The 26,854-nt window shown below is 53.0% G+C and overlaps 1 protein-coding gene across 2 annotated transcripts in view; it reads right to left on the bottom strand.

The window, feature by feature from the left end:
- Positions 1–8,344: 8,344 nt before the first annotated feature.
- The window catches only part of ZC3H3 (zinc finger CCCH-type containing 3), a 379,413-nt gene continuing 360,903 nt past the window's right edge, over positions 8,345–26,854 (bottom strand). For both annotated transcript variants that reach the window (XM_053250211.1, XM_053250209.1), the window contains one exon: positions 8,345–8,626. In XM_053250211.1, the coding sequence (XP_053106186.1) occupies positions 8,595–8,626 (32 nt within the window). In that variant the 3' untranslated portion in view covers positions 8,345–8,594. The remainder of the gene's footprint in view (positions 8,627–26,854) is intronic.

Below are 26,854 nucleotides of genomic sequence, written 5' to 3'. Positions count from 1 at the left end.
AGCCCTGCTGGGTCAGGCCCAAGAAGGTCCATCCAGTCCAGCATCTCGTTCCACACAGTGGCCCACCAGATGCCTCTGAGGACCCCACAGGCAAGAGGTCTGTGCCTGCCCTCCTCTCTCCTGCTGCTGGGGCTCCTTTGCAGCTACTTTTGAGAGGCATCCTGCCTCCAAGGCTGGAGGGGCCCACAGCCACCTTCCGTGGAGCCTTAAAGACCCATCTTCCTAGCCTGGCTTTTAATATCTCAGAGGAATTTTCATTTTAATCTGGTTTAAATGCTTTTCTGATTTATTTATTTATTTATTATGCGTTTTTTGATTTTTATGTAAACTGCCCTGAGCCACTTTAGGAAGGTCAGTATATAAATCGAATGGATAGATGGATGGATGGATGAAGTCACAGCTAAGCCTTGGGACATGTGAACGACAGTGCCTCTGATCATGTATGGAGTGCCTTTCTGTCATCCCTCAGTAAAGCTATAGCCTCATTCCCCCACTTGACAGCTCCCACAGAGTTACGAGGGAGAAATGCGTCCTCCCCCCAGATTTCTCTCCACAGAAAAAGCGACGGCTGGGTCTGCTTCCTTGACCTGAGCGTTGCCCGGCACAGGCAGGCCTCCTCCGCTGAGCCCTGGGAAGGCAGCTGCACTACGTGCCACAGCTTTGGGACGGCCACATTAGTTACATAGCAACTCTGGTCGCATTGACTCTCAGGCTTCGAACACAACCCAAGAGATGACACTACGGGCAGTGGCGGGAAACACGATCTCCTGGATCCCTTTTGGAAGAGGACCAGCGGCGTAACCCACCCCCTTGGAGAATGGGGCCCTAAGCCAGCAATGCCTTCAGGAGGTGGGTGCTGCACATTGGCGCTTCTCGCTCTGCCGCTGGGAGCCTGGTCTTTTCATTAGTTGTGGAAAGGAACCACTTGCGGCACTGGCTTTGAGAAGTGGGTCCAGATCAGCTGATGAGCAGCTTCATAACCAGAGAGCCTCAGTGGCACTCATAGGGACACAGGAAGCTGTCATACGCTGAGTCAGACCCTTGGTCTATCTCGCTCAGTATCGTCTACCCAGACTGGCAGCAGCTTCTCCAAGGCTGCAGGCAGGAGTCTCTCCCAGCCCTGTCTTGGAGATGCTGCCAGGGAGGGAGCTTGGAGCCTAGATGCTCTTCCCTGAGCAGCTCCATCCCCTGCTGAGGGGAATATCTTGCTGTGCTCAGACTTCTAGTCTCCCATTCATATGCAAGCAGGGCAGACCCTGCTTAGCCAAGGGGACCGGTCATGCTTGCGACCACCAGACCAGCTCTCCTCTCTATAAGGTTCTTGGAATTGTAGGGCTGGCGGGGTGGGGGGCAGATGGGCAGGGAGCTTTGAAGAAATGATGCTCTGTTCCAGGCTTTCCTAGCTGTGGGTCTCTGGATGTCGCTGGACTACAACACCCAGGCCGTTGGGTGCCGGGGATGTGGATGCAGGAGGCGGCTGCTCTGTGAGGCAAAGAGAGGCAGTCACCTCAGACGGCAGATTCTTAGGGTGCTGGCAAGATGCTCCTTCCTGAAGCAGGCCGCAGGTGTGTGTGTGGCTGCTTCAGGAAAAAGGGGAACGAAGAGGAGGAGGACGACATGTGCAGGAGTCCTGAAGTCGTCCTGAGCCACCACTGTGCGGGTGGCATTTGGGAAAGCAAAAGGCCCGGAGGCAGCTAGTAGAGCCTTTAGGCAGTGGTGCTCCCAGAATCGGGGGTGCGGGAGTGAGCGGAAGGGGACCTGGGCTGTAGCCACAGGGGAGCGGGGGTGATGGTCTGCCCTGGCACAGCATCTCTTTGCAACCTCAGTACCCAGCCACTCTCCTGGGGGAGAAACACACACAACCACCCAGCAAGCAGGTCTAAAGCAATACAGGGGGAACGATGCAGAGAGCATCCGGCTCAACTGCTCAGCCGAAAAGGAAGCCTGTGAGCAGCTTCCAATGTTTGGCTGGATGAGCGCAAAGTCCCAGAAAGGCAGGCAAAGTGCCTTTGGGCACCTGGTACCTCTTCATTTTAACCTCCACTCTCAGAATCCCTTCCCAAGGGCTCAAGTCCCTTTTGGCTGGGGATGATGGGAGTTGTAGGGTCAGGCACATCTGAGGACCTGAGATACCAAGAGAACCGAAGGGACTGCCACCCTCCCAGGGGTGAGAGTTTTGTTAAGGAAATAGGGTGGAATATTTCACGGGCTGCCAAATGGAGTCGATCGCTGCAATTTCTAGACAACGCAGAATTGTACATCTCTATGACACCATCCAGACCACACTGGAATCTTCATCAGCTGCAGCCGCCTCCCAAACAGAAGTAAAGTTTTTGATATGCTGGGGGAAAGATTCAAGCACGTGATTCTCCCAACCACATGCTGAAATTTTTCCATCCAGGAAGAGCTGCACCATGTGCTCCCTGTTATCCATGTAGCAGAATGAGGCAAAATTTAGGGGAGTGCAGCCAGATTTGTGGTAGCGAGCATCTGCCTTGGTTTGCATTGGATGGGAGACTGCATGTGAGCCTGGGAAGATCCTGCCCTTACGGGGTGGGGTTTTCGCTCAGTGCTAGAACATCTGCTTGCCTGCTGGAGACCCCAGGTTCCCCCCTTGGCTGGCAGCACCTCCAGTTGGGGCTGGGACAGACTCCTGCCAGAAACCCCCGAGAACTGCTGGCAGTCAGTGTAGACAATCTGCAGCAGGATGGACCAAGGGTCTGCCTCGGTAGACGGCAGTTTCCTATCTAGCTTGGCTCTTCCATGGATGCTAACATGGAGGAGGCAAACGAAGATGGCTCATTTCCAGACCAATCCAGTGCAGTGTTCCCTCTTAACAGGGAGCCTCAGATGTTGACTACAACTCCCATAATCCCCAGCTGCAATGGCCTTTGCTTGGGGGTTATGGGAGTTGTAGTCAACAACATCTGGGAATCCCGGTTAGAGAGAATACTGATCCCATGGCCTTTTGGCCACAAGGCCGGCAAATGCCACCAGGCAACATGCACACGCAGGAGATGCCCGGGCCCTTCTCAATGCAAAGGAGCTCTGTAAGCAGCCGCCGAAGCTGAATGGGTCCCAGGCAACCACCACGTGGCCGGAGCGGATGGTTTTTGAGGGCTGGAAATACCGGGCTTTGGGCAGGTGCCATGCAGAAATAATCCGAAAACCTCCTGGGCTGTGTGTGCTGGTGGAGGCTGCAGGGCTGAGGAAAGAGCAGGGCATCTGTCAGCAGCCCAACGGACGGAGGATTCTCTGACATCCAGCCAGGTGTTGCTCCTGGCGCCAGAGTGGAAAAGGACACCAAATTGGAAAAGACTCTCCTGGGGCTGAGCCCAGCAAGACGTTTCCCTACGCTTTGGAAAGCACCTAATGTGGCGGGTGGGCGTAATTCTGGAAACGGGGGGGGGGGGGATGCTTCCAGGTCAAAAGCCAAGTCTGTTCTCCAGCGCAGATGCCCCGTGGAAAACACAAGTGCCCGCTGTGTCCCACAGGGAACTGGCCTTGGTATTCAGCCGAAACAATCGGGAGTGGATTCTCGGCACTGCTACTGTGAAAAAAATGACCCAGGGCATCTCAAGTGCTGCCTCTGAAAGCTCTGAATTCTTTCCAGCTTGAGATCCCCGAATCGAGTCAACTCCCCCCCCCCGTTAAATAGAAAAGCAGTTGGGGTGCTGTTCAACTACATCAAGGAAACACAGCCTAGTCCAAAAACAGCGGAAGGGCCAAAGGTCCCCATCATCATCCCCAGTCAGGGATGACGGGAGTTGTAGTAAAACATCCTCAGCCCTGAACTACACTGCGACATGGGGCCTAGGCACTGCAACGCTTATGCTCCACCAGGGAGTGAGAGATCCTCTGACTAGAACCTGCAAACTGCCTGGCAGAGAGTCTGCTGTGGCTGGACTTGGGATGGAGAAGTGACAACAGGAACGGTGGAAAACGCCAATAGTCCGGGGCCAGGGTATGCGAAGGGCCCCCCCTGCCCTCCCCAATGAATCTGCTTGCCCCACTCCCTTTAGGCACATGCTGCCTCCATTGGAGGCCTAGATGGTGGCCATGCCAAGAGAGGCGCTGTGGAACGCCCTGCCCTGGGAAATCTGGCTGGCTCAATCCATGGATGACCTTGCCTTTCTTCGTTTCCCCCTTCAGGAGGCATGGCATCTTCTCCAATTGGCATGTGTGTTTTTTAATTTGCCCTTCATTAGTGGTCTCTGATCTGGCATGTGTATTTTGTATTTTATATTTGTTTTATATTGTGATTGCAAATTTATTTATTGTAAGCCACCTGAAATTTATTTATTTATTATAGTTATACCCCGCCCCTCTGGTACACTACTGCACGGGGTGACTCACAACATTTATGATATAAAAATTTAACAAAATTACATCCATTTATCAGGATCCTGCTCAATTTCTGGAGAGCAGGAAAAGAGAAATATTTCCGTCTCTCATATAACACCAGAACGGTAGATCCAGAAAGACAAAAGAAAATACTTCTTCGCCCAAAACCAGGATTGTGTGACCAAAACCATGATGGAATTCTTTGCCACTGGATGTCATGATGGCTGCTGGCTTAGGTGGCTTTATAAAAGTATGAGACAGAGTCAATAAATGGAACTTCCCTATTCAGAGGGCGTATACCAGAATATCAAACACTGGGGATGAGCTGTTGCCTTCCTGCTCTGCTTAAGGGCTTCCTAGAGGCCTCCACTGCTGGAAACACAATGCTGGACTAGACGGACCCAACTTGGCCCAATCTCGCAGGGTTTTCACTGTCACCCAGGACTGGCAGCCACTCTTTCCGGGGTCCCATGGTGAGGATTTTCCCTGCCTGCTGCCTGAATATCTTCACCTGGAGACAAAAGGCAAGGATCACGCCCAGCCCTCTCCTGCAAGAGGAGGGGGTGCTCTGTCAGAGCACTGCCGCCTGGCCTCTCCCTCGTCTGGCTCTTCCTTCCGCTCGCACTCCATAAAAAGGAAGTTTCAGAGAGTGCAGAAAGTTTGTGCCTGCCTCCCTGGCAGAGCTGCCTGGCCAGCACTCCCGGGCTCTAGCGGGAATGCTTGCAGACAGGGCGTTAAATCACAGAGATAAAGAAACGGAGAGGGGGAAATAAAAGCAGTCCAATCAAAGGGGCGTTTGCTAACGGCCCCCTTGCTGCTGCCTCCCTCCCCCTGGAAGAGAGCGGAGTTGGGCTGGGAAGTGCCGAGCGTGGCAGAATGCAGCCCTCCTCCCCATCAATCTTTGATTAGCTTCTTGCTCTGTGGGGATGAGCCCGGCTGGCGCGGGGGGGGGGGGGGAGTTTTCTTGCTTACTGCCAAGAGCCCAGCAGAAGGGCGGGGTGGGCCAGTGTGAGCGGGAAGGAGGCGGCCCTCGGGTCAGTGGCTGGCAGGACGGAAGCCACAGAGCGGCTGCAAACGTGCAAGGGCACAGGGAGCTGCTTTGCTCCGAGACAGACCACTGGTCCTTCAAGCCCAGAAGCACCTACCCTGACTGGCCGCGGCTCTCCAGGGTCCCAGGCAGAGCGAGAACCGCCCTCCGCAACCCTGGGCGCCCCCACCCCTGATGGTCTCTAAGGTACAGAAGACCTCTCCCCGTTCCCCTGAGCGTGGCAAGCAGGCCTTTCCCAGGATTCAAACCCGGAACCTCTTGCACCCTGAGTCGGCATGGTGGCCCTAGACCAGGGCTACTCAGTTCCGGCCCTCCTGCAGATGATGGCCTACAACTCCCATTACCTCTCTCTACTGGCCACTGTGGCCAGGGATGCTGGGATCTGTTGTCCAAAACAGCTGGAGGGCCGCAGCTGAGCAGCCCCGCCCTCGACCAACAAGCCCCAAGGAAGTGGGCCGCCCAGGCAAGACGCTCACCCACTCAGACGGCTGATGCACAGGTGCTGTTGCAAGGTGGGTGCTGCTCCCATGCAGGCCAGGCCCCACACCGCAGCAGCAGCAGCCCCATCTGGAGTCTGCCTGCGTCTTACTGCTGCAGACTGGAGCCCAGGAGCCCAAACCGCACCATGGGAGGGAGGCATGAACGGAGCCTCCTAAGAGAGGCAGTAGAGGGGAGGGTGGAGCTCATTCCACTGGAAGGCCAGAAGGGCGCTTCCTCCATCATACCGCCCCCTTGTGGAGAAGACAGCAGCAAATCTGTCCTTGTATACAGTAGATACACACCCGACTCTGTTCCTTCACGCTTGTGTAAGAGCAAGCCACTGAGATAAAAGCACTCAGATTCACTCTAGAAGGCAGGACATGTTTTGCAGAGAGCAGTTCGAGCAAAGACGACAAAAGGCAACTACGCTAACCAAAGCAGATCTGAACAGACCTTGAAAAAGGCAAACAAACCACCAGCACGGTGGGGTAACCGCCTATCTACCAAGATTCACCCACTAACTAAAGCTACTAAAGATGCAGCTTTCCATAAAACATCGTCCAACCCAAACTGTTTTGATATACTCTTCTGAGTCCTGGCTTATTTTCAGACCAGAGGTCTTGGGTCCATTTCTTGTTATTTCACACTCCTGATACCTGCTGGACAGAGGGCGACCACCTGTCTCAGGTGGAGGCTCAGCCTGTGGCAGTCCACATGGACGAGGGAGACTCTGGGAGGACCACGTGTGCTTGGTGTCTGGGCCACGTGGCCAGGGTCCTGCGCTCATGGGGGTGGGGGGGAGACAACCTGTTCCTGGGATGCATGCCTCCCACGTGCTACAGCACCCAGCTGGGAGTGAGGATGCTCTTGCCTAGAAATGCTCTTTGCTAACTGCCTCCCCAGGGACTTGAGAGAAAAATGTCCAAAGACTTGTCCTGAGTTTAGGGATAGAAAGCTAAAATCCACCCTCTCCACCCCCAGCACAGTACCTCCAGTGACTGTCGCTGGTGTCTATCTTGTGTTTCTTTTTAGAATGTGAGCCCTTGGGGACAGGGATCCATCTTATTTATCTATTATTTTCTCTGTGTAAACCGCCCTGAGCCATTTTTGGAAGGGCGGTCTAGAAACCGAATCAAACAAACAAATGAGAAAGGGAAGTATCTGGGTTCATTCCTATCCAGAGGAGATGCAATCTGAGTACTTGGCTCCACCAGGGCAACCCTCTGGTGAAGGGAGCTCTTGGCTGGGTCTCTGCTGTGCTGCAGCGCCACCCAGACAGTGGCCAGAGAGGGTATTACAGTCCCTCAGTACAACCAGACCAGGTGATCTGGGGAGCCAATGAGGGCTTGGTTGGCCCTACATAATGGCGGCCACTCAAGCTGAGATCTTGCTGCTAAGAGTAGCCATACAGATCCGATCACCTGGCCTCACCTCCATGCTGGCCCCTGGTCCAAAGCCCTTTCTTCACTCCTCTGGACTGTCTCAGATGACATATTATTCACCTTTGGCCCTTCGGGCTGACCACTTGCAGGCCTGAGACGCCACTTCTCTCTCCAAGGGAGTCCAAGAGCATCTTCAGCTCTCTCAGAGACGGCCTGCCCGGCATGACATCCACACCAGAATTTCTGCCCACGCTGGGTGAACTATGGGAGTGAGGGGAAGCCACAGAGAGCAGGCAAAGGGTTTACTCGGCAGCTGGTGAAGGAGAATTGGGCTAATTGGAGGAAACAAAACACTTCCACCAGGAAGACCACTGCACAACAAGTCTCTACAAACAGACGTTTCTTTTGTTATCTGCATAAGGGCATTTTGCAATTGCATAAATAGGCAGGTCTGTTTCACATATCATCCTGAGCCCAGCGTTTGGCCTTAACTCTCAAAGAAACCTTGCAAAGATTTCACGTTTCTTTACTCCAAACTTTGCATTTTCTTTCAGAGAAAAGGGAGAAAGCTGCCCGCCCCCGGCCCCCTCCAAAGCTACCAGAAACTTTACCTCTCAGGGTCTGATCCCGCAAGCACAGCAGCCCTCGAGGGCAACAGCCTCCCATGAACAGCAACAAGCCCCCTCTAACAAGGGCACAGCTGACCCCCACCCCCAGTATTTGCTAGGGGTACCATGGAAAGGGCAAGCCACCCAAGTCTGGGTGACGCTATTTCCAAGCTCTGAGAGGCAGGGCTGAGGATCCCGTGCAACCCCACAGAGGACCACGAGGGGCAGTGCTTGGATTGGGCCCAGCACCTCAGAAACAGAGAAAAGGGCTGGCAGAGGTCTGCACGGAACCGTCCCCCAAGGGAGTCTGCCGTGGCTACACTCAACCCCAGTGCACAATCCAGAGCCGGGCCCCACTGCTGGTCCCAGCAGAGGCCTGTTTGACTGCTCCAGGCAGGGGACGGAGGCTGAGGGGCTGCAAGCTGCCCCACACCGCCTCATCTCCTGAGGTGAGCTGGCAGCTCAGGAACATGTTTCAAAAGTGCTAGACAAAAAGCTCCTTTATTTGAAAGATAAAAGGAGTGGTTTATTTGAGCCCGAAAGCCGGGACGGCCCTCGGGCCTCCACTCCTCATGCCAGAAAAACAGACAAGCAGCGGCAGACAGACCGAGCGAGGCCTTGTGCCTGCTGGCCTCAGCATGGCGCCCTGAGGTAGCTGCCGGGTGAGGCCGGCGGCCGCAAATCCCTGAGGTATGCTGACGGCGGGGAACGCCTCCGCTCCGAGAGAGGAAGTCACAGCCTGGGCTTGATCTGCAGCGGTTTCCCTGGGAAGGAGAAAAGAGAAGAGGCACAAGGTCAGTTTTCCAGAAGGGGAAGAAGCCCCTCGCTCTGCACCGGAGTCCCTGCTTTGCCCAGGTCCAGCCCTGGGCTGGGGAAGCGCCTGCCCTCCGTGGGGGGCCTCGGAGAGCTGCCGCCAGTCAGAAGAGATGGGCCCAAGATCCCATCTGGAGGGAGAGGGCTTGAGGCGTGTACGGATGGGGAAGAAGCACAGTCCAGCGGGCAGAGGAGCCACTCGGCCTGTGCAGGGCCCCGATCCCACTGCCCCAGGCAGAAGAGCGGCTGGACCTCCGCCTGAGCCTTGGCAACCTGCTGCCGGCCAGCAGAGGCAAGAGTGGCTGCCCAGCCCTTCGCTCCTGAGGGCGCAGAAGGCCGTTCCCTGCGTTTCTGTGCAGGGTGAGGCTACCCCAAGACCTCTTTTGGGAGCAGCAGTTGTAAGATAAACCGTAGGAGGACCTCCTCCCCCAAACCCATTTCCAGCACCTTCAAATGCCGCCGTCCTGCAGACACGGCAGCCCTGCCTCGCCTGCTTCCCACCCCCAGGACGCGTTCGCCAAGGCCCTTCTTGCCCCTTGTAAGCCCACCCCAGGGCTCTGTGGGTGCCCGGATGGATCTGCAAAGCAGAAGCCCAAGTGAAAGTGGGGAGGGGCTCTAGCTCCTTTCCCCTTTGCACCCCCAGGGCCGCCTCCTCCACTGAAGGGAATGGGGAGCCCCCAAATGCAGTGCAGACCTCCTGGGGCCTCGTGCCAGCGGTGGGAGCCCTGCCCAGCAGACACGGGCCGCTTCCACATGCCAGGCGGCCCCCGGCCCCCTTCCTGGCTCCACACGGCACTGCTAAACAGCACAAACAGTCGGACGCATCGTGAGACGGTCACATGCGTTGACAAGGCCAAACTGTGCAGGATGACAAATGGCAAAGCTCCAGAAGGATCTCCCCAGACCGATGCCATGACCAGAGCAAGACGGCGGCAGAGGAGATTCCTCATCCACATGTGCCCGGATACGTGGGCGGGAGCAGCTATTTCACCAAGGGGTACTGGAAAGATACCTGGAGAAAAGAGCCAGGGAGTTGCCATGCAGGATGGCTTCAGGCTTGCAGAACGGACTCTGGCTTTCTTCCAGAACCCCAAAGTTCCCCAAAGAGTGCCAGATGCAAACTGGGGGTCCTGGGGGCAAGTCAGTGACCCACTGAGCCATGCACTAGGGCAGGGTTCCTCACCATGTGTCCCTAGATGCTGCTGGACTACAACTCCCATCATCCCCAGCCACAAAGGCCACCCTGCCCTAAGACAACTTGCACATAGAACTCAGTTACTATAGATCTAAACACAAAACTCCTGAGTTTGACCAGCAGAGCTGCCCAAAGTCCGAGTTAAAAAGTCCGAGTTAAAACTAACCCTCCCTTTTTGCAGAGAGGAACACTGAGGTGGAGAGAGAAGTGGTGTCTTGCACAGAGTCAGTCATGGTAAATCTGGGGCAAGAAATGTGCCCCGCCTCAAGCTCCTTAAGAAATGGCAGAAGAGAGATGCAACAAGAGATGGATGTTGGATGCCCTTGTAAAGCAAGTAAAGTCAAAATGGTGGGTCATGTTCTTTTGTATTTTCTTTTTACAGAGACATTTGTTACAGTTTTATTTTGCCCTTTCCAGTGAATTTGCCAGGCAGGTCTGTGGAATTTGGTGCTTCTCTCCTCCTTTCAGATCAGAACCTGACTATCTTGTATAACATGGATAGGATTACTCTTGTGCCGCAGTCTGTAGTATCTGGCGACAGTTAACCAAAAGTAATTAATCCAGGGTGCTAGTGCTGTTTAAGTATTTAAATGATTGTTTGTACTGAATTTATACTATGTATTTTTCTTGTATTCTATCTGATTTAGTGTATTAACAGCTGGTCATTGACTGTAATCAAATTCAATTCAAACAACACGTATACCACATGAAAAAGTCCTCTGAAAACATCTAACTCAGAGTTACAATTTCCACATGAAGAATGTACAAATTCACAACACATTTTGTTGTCCTGGGGACAAAGGGGGAGAGGGGAGAACCATTAAGATTAAAGAACACCAATGTTCAATAACCAAGCATTTTCCAGTTTGGAAACATATAGAGTGCAGAAGCCAGAAAAGTAGACTTTAAAGACTAAACCCTGCTGCACTGAATATTTTGCATTCCAAAAAGCGAGACGTTACCTTTTTAATCTGTACACCCCCCTGTCCTCCCCCATTCTGGTCAGAGATGCAGAATGTCATTCCCAACCTCACCATAGAGTGGCGCTGTGAGGTGTAGCAAGACGCAACCAAAAGCAACCCTTCTGTGCCATGGGAACCCGCAGCCTGAGAGTACGCAATGCGGGATCTGCTGCAGAATTCAGCAAGCCCAGCAGACTTCATGTTTAAAAAAAAAAAAAAATAGTATCAAAACACGATGAGGGACTCCTGGACTATAAAGCAACATCTCAAATGGAACTTCATCAGATGCACAATTTCATTTTCAAAACACAAACAAGTTTTTAGCCTCTCTTGCCGCACTGAAAATAGGAAGCGCCGAAGCCAGGGAGGGCTGAGCGGGCTTCCAAGAGTCAGAGGACAGAAGCTATTCTGCATGCACATTCGAGACATTTGCATAATTTATTCGGATGTGGAACTTGAAGTGTTTGCTGCCCCCTGGATAGGGGCAGGGTGGCTGAACCAAGAGAGGACTGCTTTGCCACTGGGTGGAGCACATGGCAACACCCATCTGTGGACCAGGGTGGGGCCTCATGCCCAGCTGTGGCCGAGGCTGGGCTCTGGTGGGCGGAGAAGCACAGAGCCAGGCTAAACCTGGTGCGCCCCGGAGGAGGGCTCTTCATTGGTCAGATGAAGCCAATGGCAAGTCAGGCAACCAAGATGCTCAGGGGTCTGCAAAACAAGTCCCATGAGGAAAGGAACTGGGCACCTTTCCCCTGGAGAAGACGGACAGGATGGCCCTTTTCAAAACCGCCCTGAGCCATTTTGGAAGGACGGTATAAAAATCAAAATAAATAAATAAATAAAATAAAATAAAATAAAATAAAGAGCTGTTGCACAGAAGAGGGCAAAGTCTTGTTCTCTGCTGCCCTAGAAGGCAGGGATGGATCATACGAGCTTAAATTACAAGAGGGTACATTTCAGCTGAACATTAGGAGAAACTTCTCAACGGGAAGAGCAATTCTACGCATGTTGCTGGTCACACGCTGGATTTAGTCTTTTGCTCAGATCAGGGAGGTGTTCTGTGGGTGGGGTCTCCTGTAGCTTCCCCACTGTCATGGGACGGACCACTTCCTGGTTAAGGTTGGTCTCACAGTCATGTCTGACCCCTGTAGGGGTGGTGGACCTATTAGGATGGTCTGCCCAAGAAGGCTGTTGGATCCAGTAGGATTCCAAAGGGCCTTGGAAGGTTTTGCAGTTGGTTCTGCCAGTAATTCTGTCAATGCCCTGGTAGATACCTGGAACAGGAACTTACCAGGGCAGAAGACATGATTGCCCCTAAGCGTCCTCTCCAACCTGCTTCAAAATTCACTCCGTGGTATACAGAAGAGCTACAGGAGCTGGCGTGGCAAGGTAGACTGGAGCACAAATGGAGGAGAACTCATCTTGAATTTGATAAAACATAGCATAGGGCCCATTTGAAGGCCTACACTGTGACAATGTGTGCAGCAACGAAGCGATTTTATTCTGCACATATTGCCAATCAGAGCTGTTCCAGATTGTTAGGGGTTTAATTCAAGCCCCTTCTGTTTCAAACCTGTTTCTGAAAACAATGCCTCATGACAACGTATCCAATGAGTTCTCTGCAGATAAAATCTCTCTCATTTGGGCTCATCTGGACTCCAATATTTCTGCAGGGCCAGTTAGGGAGGTGTCCAGCAATCCCTCTTGCAAGATTAGATTGGATCAGTTACAGTCTGTGACTCCTGAGGATGTGGACAAGCTGCTTGGAGCAGTACCACCTGTTCTTTGACTGATTTCATCTTGCAGGGAGGTTGTTGGAGCTGGCCTAGTTGGTATTTATGTATTTAACACATTTGTATGCTGCCCAAAACACAAGTCTCTATTAATAAGGCCTGACGGAGGGAGGGCAGGATGCTACCTTGTTTGAAGGAGGCAGTGATTAGACCCCTTCTTAAGAAGCCCACTCTGGAACCTCTGTTGATAAATAATTATAGGCCAGTCTCCAACGTCCCATGTTTGGTTGGGTAAGATGACTGAGTGGATTGTGGCTGACCAGCTCCAAGAGGTCTTAAGGAAACTGATTATCTAGACCCATTTCAAACTGGCTTTAGGATGGGCTGTGGGGTTAGGATGGCCTTGGTTGGCCTGATAGATGACCTTCACCAGGAAATTGACAGAGTGTGACTCTGCTTGTTCTTTTGGATCTCAGCAGTTTTCAATACCATCCACCATGCCATCCTTCTGGATTGCCTGAGGGATTTGGGGAGAGGAGGCACTGCTTTGCAGTAGTTCTGCTCCTATCTCTGAGGTAGATTTTAGATGGTGGGCCTTCGTGACAGTTGCTCTTCAAAATGGGATCTATTATATGGAGTCCCCCAGGCCTCCATTCTGTCACCAATGCTTTTTAACATCTACTTGAAACTCATGGGTGAGGTCATGAGGGGATTGGGTGCTGGGTGTTATCAATATGCCGATAACACCCAAATCGATTTATTCTTGTCATCAATATCAGGAAATGGCATTAGCCCCTTAAATGCCTGCCTACAGGCAGTTATGGGCTGGATGAGGTAGGATAAACTGAACCTGAATCCAAGCAAGATGGAGGTGCTTATTGTTGGGGGTTGTAATCTGCAAGATGGGATAGAACTTCCTGTTCTGGATGAGGCTACACTCCCCCCAGAAAGAACACGTTTGTAGTTTGGGAGTGCTCTTGGAACCGGTCTCACCCTGGTGCCTCAGGTTGAGGCTGTGGCCGGGAGTGCTGTGATTGATTGAACAACTCTGCCCGTTCCTTGAGGAGAATGACCTGAAAACAGCAGTACACGAGCTGGTAACCTCCAGGTTGGACTACTGCAATGTGCTCTATGTAGGGCTGCCTTTGTGCATAGTTTGGAAACTTAACCTAGTCCAAAATGTGACAGCCCGATTGGTCTCTGGGAGAGACCACATTATGCCTGTTTAAGAACAGTTGCACTGGCTGCTGATATGTTTCCGGGCAAACAAACAAATATTTATATACAGCTTTTCAACAAAAGTTTCCAAAGCGGTTTACACAGAGAAAACAATAATAAAGTAATAAGATGGTTCCCTGTCCCCAAAGGGCTCACAATCTAAAAAGAAACATAAGACTGACACCAGCAACAGCCACTGGAGGGCAAAGTACAAAGTGCTGGTTATGACTTTTAAAGCCCTGCATGGCTTAGATCGGAGTTGCCTTTCCCTACAAGATCCCCACTGCTCATTAAGATCATCAGGAGGGGTCTGTCTTTGGGGGGCACTAGTTTATCTGGTGGCAACCTGGGATCCGGCCTTCTCAGTTGTCACCCCTGGATTGTGGAACGTGTTTCCTGTGGATATAAGAGGATTATCTTCATTGGAGGCCTTCAGGAGAGCCTTAAAGACCCATCTTTTTAGCCTGGCTTTTAATGACATCTACTTTGAATTTTAATCTGTCTTTTTTAAAATATAAAATTTGTTTTATTATGTATTTTTTATTTTAATGTAAACTGCCCTGAGCCAATTTAGGAAGGGAGGTATATAAATGGAATGAATAAACAAAACAGTGAGCCATTCAGAAAACAGCCCATCCCTTCAGTCTCCTCACCCAATATTTTATTCCTTCCTGGAGGCTCAGGCAAGCACTGAGTCCTGGCAAAAGCTATTCCTGATGGTTTCCCCACTCAGTGGTTTCCCCAAGTCCATTCCAAGTCTTCACGCATGAGAGGAGGACGGCCAAGGCCCCGCGTGGGGAATCCTACCTCTCCAGTCTAGTTTGCTCTGCCAAAAGCCCCAACAGCCCTCCCCTTGGGCTACCTTTTTGCCCAGGGCCCAACTTTTCTCCAGCACATGCACCTGCCCATCCAAGCTGGCTGGCTGGATTATCTGCACATGTGGGAACCCTGGGCTACTGAGCTTCCCCACTTTGCCAGGAGAGAATACGAACGAGGAGGAGGAGGAGGAGGAGAAGGAGAAGGAGTCTGTCCAGATTTTGGATATTATTGCTCATGTTACAGGCGTTGCACTTCAGATGGATCCTTTAACAGGGTGTGTGCGCACTTCACACTCTAGCTCAACAATCACTTGAGAATCCTCGTTGCCTGCAGAATGGCCGGAGGAAACCCGAGCCACCAGCATATTGGGCAGAACTGTGAAGTCCCACTGGGCAAGAATCAGCTGCCATTCAAGCACAGCGGGAGAATGTGCTTTTCTTAGCTGGAGAAGTGGCTAAAGCAGAGGCTCTCAACTTTGAGCCCCCAGATGTTGTTGGACGACGACTCCCACCATCCCCGTGTCCATTGTGGCTGGGGATGTTGGGAGTCGCAGTCCAACCACATCAGGGGACCCAGAGATGAGAGCCCCTTGGGGTAAAAAGCGGGTGGATGTGTCCATGCAGTCAAGTCAAACTCTCCTTGCATGATCTGAAGCATGTTCCTGAACTCAGAGTCTTTTGTTTGGTAACAAGCATGCAGAAGACTGCAGCTGGACCTCCTCTGGGCAAGGCAGGGGACTGAGAAACCCAAATGTTTCGCGTGTGTCTAGGTGTACATTTATAAGACACCCTCAACACAACCCCTGAAGGGCAGAGTGGAGGCAGAGTTTGGCCTTGGATAGATGCCAGAAATCCGCGACAGCCAGGAGGGCGTGCCCAGCAAGAACCAGAGATGAGCGAGGGGTTAGCTGGTGAGGAAGGGGCAGGCACACAGCCTGGCTTGCCCCGATGAAGAGGCTGCGGATTCCTCAGCGGAGGGCCTGATGTCTTTGAGGCTTGGGAAGCCGGGTTGGGTTTTGGGTTACGCTGCACGCTGGAGCGCCAAGCTTCAGGTTTCCCAACTGCCCGGGAGAAGAGCAAGAGACAGCTCCCACCCCCAGCACTGAACTTAACCCGCATGGCATGGCCCCTGCCGGAATGTTGCCTTTGGAGAGGCTGGGAGGGTTCCAAGAAGCAGCCACGTTTTATATTGGGAAAGGCCTGACGTGCTCCAGATGCTCTGCTCAGCCCCTGCTGGGCTCCCTGGTGGCGGTTATGGGGCATGTCTGCAGCAGCCCGGAGGGGAGGGGGGACGTGGTGGTGGTGGTGGGGTGTGTGTGGAGATGGCGTCTCCCCCTCCTCCCTTCTAAACTTGCTTAAACAAACTTCGGCGGAAGTGTGTACAGCAGTGGCATTGATTCATGACTTTTGAGCTAATTTATGTAAAATAAAGAGGGCTCATTTAGCACCTTTCCACCCTTAATATAACACCCATACATCAGAGGGAGGCAGAGCCGTCACTGACGACTTGGCAATTAGTCACCTGTGGCGCTGGCTAATATGGCTTAAAGAGACAGCAGCCAGGAAACAGCTCCGTGGGTGCTGCTGTCCCTGGGCAGGGCGCCTTGGTCCCTCATAAAGATCTGGAAGGGAGAGTGGACACACCCGGCATCCTCCACCTGACTGCCAGGAGTTCAAGATTCGTCGCTGGTCTGGAAGCAACCACCTCATCCACTCCTCATGACTTGAATCCAACTCTGGAAATCAGACACGCGCAGGCTGAGAGCAGGCCCAGGAGTGGAGCCCGAAGGCTGGGGGTTTGGAGCAGAGTACAGGCATATCTATTCACCCAAGGCGTACAGATAATAATACACAAAAGAAGCAGAGGAGAGAAAAAGACATCCTTGCTTCTCTGGGTAACTGGACCCAGAGAAAAACACCCCAACAAAAACAGAAGCCTTATTCCGTGACGCCTCTGGCTCCCAAGTTTCCAGCCCATACACTTTCAAGCATATTTTTGCAACAGTGAGGGCTAGTAACTTGGGTAGTTTTGAGATTATCAGGGAACTGAAAAGTCACATTCTGTGTTGTGCGACTCAAAACACACGCGCTTGCCTGTAACTAAAGCACCTCTGACAGACGCCTCCTCTCAAAAACCACCCAAGGGAGAAGATTCCATCTCCTTCCTCTGCCTTGTTCCAGCACTGGAACAGTTTTAAGCTACATCTACTGCCCACCCAGTACCACCCTCCACTGACATGAACCGTTCTTTGTCCAGATGCTTTTAAGCAAACTGAAAGTGGTCAGAGCACATGCGCCCCATGCCTTCCTTTGAACTAGGTTTCCTGACTCCAACTTCCGCTTGTTCAGCCTTTCCTCATTTCAGATTTCCTGGAATATCCTCTGGGCAGATTTGGATGGCAATGTCTTTCTTGAACTGTGGTGCCCAGCAGAGCGGAGGTCCACAGCTTCTCCAGGGCTGGCTGAAGAGGCACACAGGGCCAGCCTGGGGGGTTGCGCGTCTTCTGTGGACGCCACCGCCCACCCCTGGCCTGTCCCAGCAACAGCAGCAGCAGCAGCAGCACTGTGATGATGGCTCAGGCTCAACCTGTCACCCACAACGTCCAGCTGTCCGTGCTGACAACTGGCTGTCTCTTTGGAGGAGGAAATGCACACATTTCTCACGCAGGCAGAAGGCCTAATGTGCACCTTGGCGGTGTGCTACGCATGCAGGACTTGGAAAGAGGAGTATGTTTGCACACAAGAGTTCACAGGAGGGGGGAAACAAAACACCAGGCAGATTAAACCACCAAGCGGTATAGAAAAACCACTAGGCGATATTTCTACAGAAAGATTTCTAAAGATAGATAGGTGTTTGGGTGCCTTTTGTGTGTGACTACAAGAATGTGACCCACAACTTTGGAAACTGCCATCTCTTAAATCTGAACAGTAACCCCCCCAAATGGGGCTATTTCATCCACACAAGATGACGCATGCATTTTTGCTTGCTCCTGGTGCACAAACGGCACCTTGCAGGCAGATGTTGCTGGTCACCAACTGCTACCTTTGCTGCAAAGGAATGTCAGCATCGTGTGTAGGGCTTCTCCTGAAGTGGGGCAGTGGTATTTCTAAGAGCACCAATGACATTAAATATACCAGAAGACATAATCCAGCTCAGCGAATCGCCTTCCCGGAGACATGGGGGGGGGGGTGAGCACTTTTAAAAAGCCACTGAAAACTGTTTTCTGAAAGTGCACTTAGAAGGGAGAGAGAACAGCTGGGTGGATGGGAACTCAACCAGGGGGACAACCGCCTGCTCCCCTGTGACCCTACTTGCCCTTTGCAAAGCAAGTGGTTTGTGTCCCCCAACCAACTAGTAGGCTGTAAGTGTGGCCAAGAAGGAAGCACACAAAAGAGAGACGAGACCAGAGCTTGCAAAGTTTGCCGGGCCTGAGTAGGAAAGAACAGAAACAGCACTGGTGGAGAAGAGCCACATCTGTGAAACTCACCTCAGCTGAGCTTGCTGGGGGAAAGGGGCAGTTTGTGTGCGCAGAGAAAGTGGAAAGCAGGCAAGCCCTGGTGGGAAAGGGGACAGCTCAGCAGACCGGGCGCCCTGGCCTGTGCCAAGAACCGCCACCCTCCCATTCCTGGGGGCAGCAAGCAAGGGGCACCCTCAGTTGCCTTGGCATTGTCTAAGTCACCCTACTTACTCTTCAGGCCCAGGGAGGCCGGCCACAAGTAAAAAAAAAACCACCCCAAGATCATACAACAGGCTAGAATTACTGATCAAAACTCTGTAAAAAACACGGTAAACAACATGCATGGGGAGGGGCCTTTAAATAAAATAAAATAAAATAAAATAAAATAAATAAATAAAAGAGAAGATTTACAGCCGCAATACAAGACAGGCAATATTTTCTGAGCTCTATTATTGGCAGCTTTTAGTTTAGGCTGGAAGCCCGTGTGGAATGAAACAAGACAAGTGGAGGGGGCCGGGGTCTTTGTCACCTGACAAAAGCAGAGGGGGTCCGGGCGACGGAGGAGGAGTCACTTGGCATTCCTGTCAGCCCCCTCTCCAGCAGCGAGCAGAGGGCCCTTTAATCACACTGTGGGCTTCCTTCCCCCCTCGTAAACCCGGGAGTGGGTGAGGGGGGGATGTGTGTTATTTTATTTATTTATTTACGAGGTGCCATGAAATCCTGACAGGCACACTGTAAAAATGTCTGTCACTCCCCCCGCCCACCCCAAGAGGCTCCGATGGGACATTTAACAGCGAAAAACTCTCAGCGATGTGCTGGCTGATCTTAATTATGAATTGCAAACCAAACAAAAAGCGATAAAATCATTTTTAAAACCGAAAGAAAAACAACAGCCAGGAGACGTGCTTGAGGATGGGACACTGGGAATTTTAATCAGGTATTACTCATAAGGTCCCTGCTCTGCTCTTTGGCCCACCCCTCAAAGCATTACATCTCTTCCTCCACCCCACACTCATGCCAGGGACAGAGAAAACCACCTTTTGAGGCCCTTCAGGTGGAAGGAGATGCAAAACCAAGCCGTTGCCGCCTTCAGGGGTCAGCTCCAGCAGCCTGCATTCCGGGCTTCCATGGAGGGCCTACAAGGAGCAGCAGGCTTGCTAGCTGGGCCCATAAACCTAACTAGACGGAGTGGGGAGGGGAGCTTGCTTAGTGGTGCGCATGCTTGGCATGTCCCAGGTCTAGTTTCCGGCATCTCCAGGGAAGCCATGGAAAGAAAGGCCCCTCCACGAACCTCCAGAGAGCTGCCGCCGGTCAGCACAGACAATCCGGAGCTGGATGAATCCGGCATCGGACTCAGCATAAGGCACAGAGGCAGCGCACATGCTCTGCATATGGCAGGCCCCAGGCCCAGTCCGTGGCAGCCTCTCCAGGGAAACCCTCTGGAGAGCCTCTGCCGGTCAGCAGACAAGACTGAGCTAAAGGAACCCACCCTCGGGCTCGGTGGAAGGCGGCTTCTTAATCTTCGGATGCCACATTTAAGATTCACGGGGGATGCTGGTTCCAAAGTGAAGAAAACTGGCCGTGGGCACCTGGAAGCAAAAGGGGCCACGATCTCTTTCAGTTCCCCAGCATTTGCTATTCCGGATGTAGGCGCTCAGAGTTCTTGGAAATTAAGAGGCAATGTGAGCCCTGGCCTTAGCTGGCAGTGCTGACAAGTCACAACTGCACGATGCCACTTGCTCCGATGCAGGGGAGCAGTTTCAATTGTGACCCAGGGTTGCTCCAGACCCAGAAAAAGCTTCCCTGTATGGACATAAATATGTGGGAGGAAAACACACCCCTAGCTTGCACAGTTTGTCACACTCAAGGAAACTCTTTTCCATCCCCACAAATGGACATGGCGGATCACGAATGAGGCTGGGTAAGGTGGCTGCCTCAGGTGGCAGACTGGGGGGGATGGCAGCCAACCCACCGAGCGCCTCAAACCTCACTCGGTGGGGATGGTGGCAACACGTGCCCCAGTCACCACTCCCCTTCTGGTTTTTGAAAAGCCAAAAGGAGAGAGAGAGCGGGCGTAGGGGGGATAGCAGCCCCTGGATGAGGTAAGAGGAGAGGGGCACAGTCAGAGAGGGGATTGGAGGACTCAGCATGTAGCATGCTTTGCACACCATGGGGAGGATGTGGGGGGAGAGTGGGGAGTTGGTGCACAGCTCCTAGCTGACAACTGAGATGCATGGAATTAGTTCCACCACTCTTTGGCACTGGCTACAGTTTGTGACTTCACCAAAGAGGAGGCAGAATCATTCTTTAAAAGTTCCTCCTCCTGTCGTGGTGAAGTCACAGTCTATAGCCAGATCCAAAGAATGGTGAAATGAATTCCAGTTGTCAGTGAGGAGCTGCACACCAATCCCCACCTCCAATCTTTAGAGGATGTACAAATTCCCCAACTCTTTTACATTATCCAAATGTTTAATGCTCATAATGACTAAAGATATGAGCCTGTTGCTGGATTTGGGGTGGTTTTGATACTAGTCTGAAGCATTTCGAATCTCTGAGGCGCTTTGTATGTTTTAAAATCTTCTCTTTGCAACGCTCCTGTGATGCGGGTCGGCACCATTCTCTAGTCTACAGAGGGGGAACGGAAAAGAGTGTCTTGCTCACGGCCACCCCACGTGCCCATAGCAGGGATGAGGCTTAAACAGGGGTCTCCACAAGACCTCTGTGCTCTTCTCTGGATAACTAAAGGAGCGGAAGGAAAATATCCCGTCTCCAGTGAAGAAACTCAACATGTATTAATGATCTCTGAATCAATAAAGGATATGCACACACAAAAATCAGAATGAGTAATCATTTTGAAATGCAACACAATATATTACATATGAAGATGGCAAATGAAGGAATATCCAGAGAGGAGACGCAGAGTGCCGGTTGAGTGAGCCAGCCTCAGGGTTGGCTGTCATTTATCAAAGAGCTTTGCAGACTGGGGACTCATTTCTGGGGGCCCGCTAAATGCTCTGCTTGGAGCTGAACAAGAGGAAACCGGGTCACCTCCGGCCAGCCTCCTTTGCCCTACCCCATGAAAGACGGAGGCCCCACTGAAGCAGCAAACAGGAATATCTCCCCCCCCCCCGCAAGCTTTTTAAAAAGTCCCTGGTAGATCGTTCAAATTGTGTGATCCATCTTGTGGCACGCAAAGCAGTTGCTCACTTTCTTCCACCACTCTCCGTAGTTCGGGAGCAACACAATCTATCTTCCGGGAACCAGGTATATAATTTCTAGTTAGCGAAAGCTCTGCTAAGAAGCCCCTTTTTCATTATGATGATTGAACAGCTTCCAGAAAGCAGAGCGTTGCTGGAGAGGCCGCCGAGCAGGCATGGCGGAAATCTGAGCGGCTTCTGCTCGGCTTGTCACGCTTGCGAGAGAACGAGGGCTTCCAAGGCTCTCTCTGACTTGTGATGAAAACCAACACACCTTTTTCCTGCACCGGAGAGGCAGGAGACAAAGCGTGGTCAAGAGGCAGGCGCTGGGGCACGATGGCCTGCCGGGATGGCTGGTTCTTCTTCCCCAGTGAGCAGCTCTCTTTCCACACATCACGTAGAACAGCAGGAGGCAACCCTGGCTCTCCAGCTGTTCCTGAACCACAGTCCCCATCATCGCCAGCCACAACTGCAGTGGGGCAAGGGGAGTTGTAGTCCAGAAATAGCTGGAGAGCCAAGGTTGCCTATTGTACGCTAAACAAAACTCTCCTCGAATAGAAGGAGCAACCAGTTCGCTTTGAGGGACCTCGGAAAATGGTGGCCCTCAGCTGAAGCAGCCAAGCACACAGCCCCAAAGTGGAACACAAGAACACAGGAAGCTGCCATATACTGAGTCAGACCCTTGGTCCATCTCACTCAGGACTGTCTACACAGACTGGCAGTGGCTTCTCCAAGGCTGCAGGCCGGAATCTCTCTTGGAGATGCTGCCAGGGAGGGAACTTGGAACCTTCTGCTCTTCCCAGAGCGGCCCCATCCCCTGCTGAGGGGAATCTCTTCCAGGGCTCACACATCAAGTCTCCCATTCATATGCAACCAGGGTGGACCCTGCTTAGCTAAGGGGACAAGTCCTGCTTGCTACCACCAGACCAGCTCTCCTCTCTGAATAGTGGGGAGCACAGTCAAGTCCTAACCTGCCCCTTCTATTCTCATGGCAAAGTGTGCAAACCAGTCAGATTTTTAAAAGCTAGATTAGCCAGATAACACACACACACACACACACACACACACACACACACACTGCCAAACAAAAAAATATTTCAAAGTCCTCCTTCTATACTTCTAAATTGCTTACAGAGAAGAGCCATAATCAATTACACGGCTTCCCCCCTCCTCCCCCCAGTACTTGCATAACTCTTTTCCTTGCGCTGGTAGTTTATATACAAGTCCAGTGGAGGGCAAATTCCGCATTTTATTTATTTAATTCGATTTATAACCACCCACCCCTTTTCATACGGACTCAGGGCAGACGGCAACATTATAAAAACAAGTTTATGGTTTAAAATTGCCCGCTGATAAATGCACTTCTCAAACATGATACTAAAACCACCATTACTTATCTCGGCTTGAGGAACGTTTTGCCGAAGCATCTAGCGCTACCTCTGGAAACTGCCCAGATTTAGGCACTGGTGGACCCCAGAGCCCGATTCAGACATTGTGCCGTAGGATCTATGCACTCATACATGTTTTTCTGTGAATGTGTACCTGGGTTCTTGCCAAAAGTGAACTGGTGTACAGGCCCCTCCAAGGCATGGTGCAAACAGGAAGTAGACTGCATTTCTGTCTAGGAAGTAGACCGTGTACCTGTGTACACTGCACACTCGTCGTACAAGTGTTCAACAGAATGTGTGAATGGGGCTCAGGAGGAAGGGGGTTCCAGTGGAGGGACAGAGAGTGACCACTAAGAACGCCTCCTCACAGTTCAGATTTGCTGCATGGAGGGCACACTTCAGAGGCCCCCCTAGGCTGATCTCAAAGGCTGCAAGGGGGCATGTGGGGAGGAGGACCCATTGTTCCTAGGGCTTTAGACTAGCACGGGTTTCCATGCCCCCACCCAAAGAACGATGGTGCCTCTCTATGGCCTGCAACTGGCCTTCTCTCCAGCTGGGCCAGCCACACACCGGCCAAAGGGCTCTCCACCCCTCCAGTCTCATCTCATCCTCGCCATAACAAGATAGCTGGGCAACAGGATTGGCTGGGAGCCTGCAGGTTTTGGTGTCCTGGGTAAAGGTGTGATATGATGCATGTTTTGTGACGAGGTGCACAGTGGCCTTTAGGACCTGCACGTTCTTGGAACAGAGACCAGCCGAGTGAAACTCACGTTGTCCCCCCCACTGTCACGCTTTGCACGCCCTAGGCGGGGATTACAGCCTCTCCTCCTAGTAGACAATACACATAATGCAATATAGTTGTTAGACTTCAAAGTGCCATAAAACAGGCGTTCTCAAACCTGGGTCCCCAGACGTTATTGGCCTACAACTCCCATTGGGGCGGGGAAGGATGGGAGTTGTAGGCCAACAGGGTCCGGGGACCCAACCAAGTTTGAGAACCCATGCCATAAACCACTTCGGGTCCCCTGCCCCCATATTTTTGTTTCTTTAAAGACAGTGTGGAAAAATTAAATTCCAAACTAAGTGGCAGGTGCCAAACTTAAGACAGGCAAAAGGACACTTTCTCCCCTTCCTCCAACAAGGACACAGCGTTGGCTTGCGGAACTCCCTGCCACAAGGCTTTATGAGGGCCATTAACATAAGAACCCTAACAAAGATGATACAGAGCCACACCTTCTGTAGCTACCGGCCACAAGGAAGCCTAGCTTCCAAGTTCAGAGTCCGTATTACTCAAAAGGGGCAGGTGCTGAGACTTGGCAAGAGGGAGGGAATTCCCCAGAGCGCCCAGCGGCTTGCCAGTCTCTCTGGGATATCTGGCTGGCCACCTTTGGCAGAGGAGAGGGCTGAGCACTGCTGGGCGTCTCCCTCATTCTTGGCCCCACTTCTCCCAGGGCGGAGGCAGCCATTCATGAAGCAGGGGCCAGGGGAGACTTATCCCACAGCGGCTGCCATCTGGGTCAGGGACTCCCCAGGGCTTCCGTTTGGGACCTCGTGGTCTGAGGCTGGGGCCCAGCCTAGCGAGCGACCATGAGAAGAGGGTGCTCAGAGCCTGCTCCAGGCCCAGCAAGGACCAAGGCTGTGCACAGCACTGGCCCCTGTGCCTGGCAGGCAAGACCAAGCCTTCTGGCTGGCCGGCTAGCGGCTTGCCTTCCTGCCTTTGCCTGGCCCACAACGCAGGTCCTTCTGCTCCCGCCACTCCAGAGCCCCTGAACAGATGGGGCAGAAGCTGGGGAGGCCTGGGTTCGAATCCCCACTCGCTGGCTGATCTTGGGCCAACCACATCCACCCTCTCAGCCTAACACCTCACAGGGTTGTTGTGAGAGTGAAAGGAGCTCCTGGGAGGAAGGGCAAGACCTCCTCCACCCCCACTACCAGGGGCCCCAGGCTCAACTCCCCAGCTCCTGCTCCAGGAACCGACCGCCGGGGCAGGAGAAGCCACACTGCCAGCCTGGACTGGGGCCTCAACTTCCACGGTTCTGGCACACTGTGCCCTCAGGCCTCGTCATCCCAGCCGGCAGCCTGCAACCCGGGGGGGGAGGGGGGAGTCTGGCAAGGGGGTGCAGTGGTACCGCCAAGGCTCTGAGGGGGATGCAGCTCCCCCAAAGTGAGTGGGGGCTGCCAGAGGGCGGGGCCTTTGGAGGAGAACCTCCCCACCCTCTCCCCCAACACAGGGCCAACCCCCGGGTCGGTGAACTGGCTGGGACATTCACTCACTCGTGGGAAATGCTGCGACTGCTGACCGGGTACAAGCGAGGTGACGTCGGTGCCCAAAGACACAGCCCCCCCCCAAAAAAACCCTCACCCTGACCCGAGTCCCCGGATGTCCCAGCCTAAGATGGGGGCAGGAGCCATTGTTTGGAGCACAGCCCTCGCCTCTGTGTCGGCGGCGTGGACCGGGGCGGATAATCTGGCAGGCGGAATGATGGCATCCTCCAAACATGTTGCTGGCCGCTGACGGGGAAGGTGGCAAGCACAAATCTCCGGTGACAAGGGCAGCATGCTTCACGGCCTCGCCATTCCACTTGTCAAGTCATTCACAAACACAATGGCTCTGTTTCGCGACTCACTGACCATAAAACCCGGCAGATGAGCTCCCTGGGAACTGACACACAGGCAGGAGTGACCCGTGACGGCCGGGAGCAGCCCTCGGCGGCGGGCAAGAGGTGGCCACTCGCCAGCAGTGCAATTGCACGGCCCCAGAATGAAAAAGCGGCGGCGGCGGCGGGGGGGGGGATGCTCCGCCTGCTTCTCCAAGAGGCTTGCAGCTCTGGGCCTGGCTGGCCCAAGAGATCACCGAAGGAAGGGAGCAGTAGAGAGCCATGCGGCAGGCGAGGCGACGGGAAGCGGGTCCTCGTCTTGCTGTGGAACGTGCAGGCCACAGGTCACAGTCAGCCCCTCTCCTCTGATTTTAAGGGCTCCCACCCAGAGCTGTCTGCATTCTGTAGGTCTGTAGCAGTGTAAACAGACCACACAGGCATCCCAGTGTTTGTTGAGAACCAAGAGGCAAGTTTCTCGCTCGCAGGCATATGCTGCACTTGCATGGTTTTCTCGCCAGCTAGCAGGCAAACCTTACTGGATGAGGCCCATCACCCAGACATTCCCCTTCCAACCCAGCTTTGGTCTCCCTCTTGCATCGCTCTCCTGGTGGTACCATTGCCTGCCCCCCATCACCAGTGCCCCACCTTTTGGGACAACTGGACCCTGCTTGGCTACCTGACTTGGGACACCTTAGGCATCACCAGCAGAACGGGCTTCCTCAATCCCATTCTTGGCCTCAGAGCGAGGGGTACAATTGGATGGCAGCTCCCCACCTACCACAATGCACAGTTTTAGCACTGGCCCCAACTGGCCACAGTGAGTCCCGGGCCTCTGCCTTTGGGACGAGCAGAGGGCCACTTGAGCAAGCTGCTCGGTCTAAGCCTTCCATCTGTAAAATGGGGGAAAGGCTGGGTTGCTGCACAGGTCTGCCCGGAGGGCAAACACAAAGAACTCCTTATACAAGAAAGGCTATAGTCTTATTTAGACTCTCTATATATCATTCTCTTAGACACACCCGTCGCTAATCCCATGCGTGGCAGCTCTCACGAGAGTTCGCAAGCAAGGGGAGGGGGAGAGGAAAGCGACGGCAGCGAGGAACACAAGGCCAATGGGCAGGCCAGTGAATGGGCAAGCCTGCAGGCAGGCAGGTGGGTGAGGAGAGAAAGTGGTGGTGGTGGCAGGGTGGGTGGGGAGAAAGCGGTGGCTGGCCGGAAAAAGCAGTTGGCCAGAGAAAAAACATTGGAGGGGGGAAGAGGGAAGAGGAGGTGGCAGGGCTGAGAACGAGGGAGAATTAGAGGCGCAGACCTTCTGCGCCCGGGCCAGCTCATATATTTAAATATTGCTCTTCAACAAAAAGTTGACAGTTTGCCTAGGAAAAGGAATGAGGGAGAAAAAACACGTGGCTCCCTTTCCCAAAGGGGTTCACAGGGTGTTTAAGAGAAACAAAGGCACCAGCAACGGCCACTTGCTGGGAGGCATCGGGTGAGCTGGTGCCTTCTTAGGAGAGCCACCACTTCAAAGGTGCCTCCGGCATGGAGAGTCAGCCGTTAGAGAGGTCAAAATAGCTCAGACACGGAGAGTCAGTTCCATATGTTAGTGGTGAACAGCAGAT

Source organism: Hemicordylus capensis, chromosome 4, assembly GCF_027244095.1.
Source record: "Hemicordylus capensis ecotype Gifberg chromosome 4, rHemCap1.1.pri, whole genome shotgun sequence".
NCBI classification, from domain to species: Eukaryota; Metazoa; Chordata; class Lepidosauria; order Squamata; family Cordylidae; genus Hemicordylus; species Hemicordylus capensis.
This window is presented reverse-complemented; position numbering and strand designations above follow the sequence as displayed.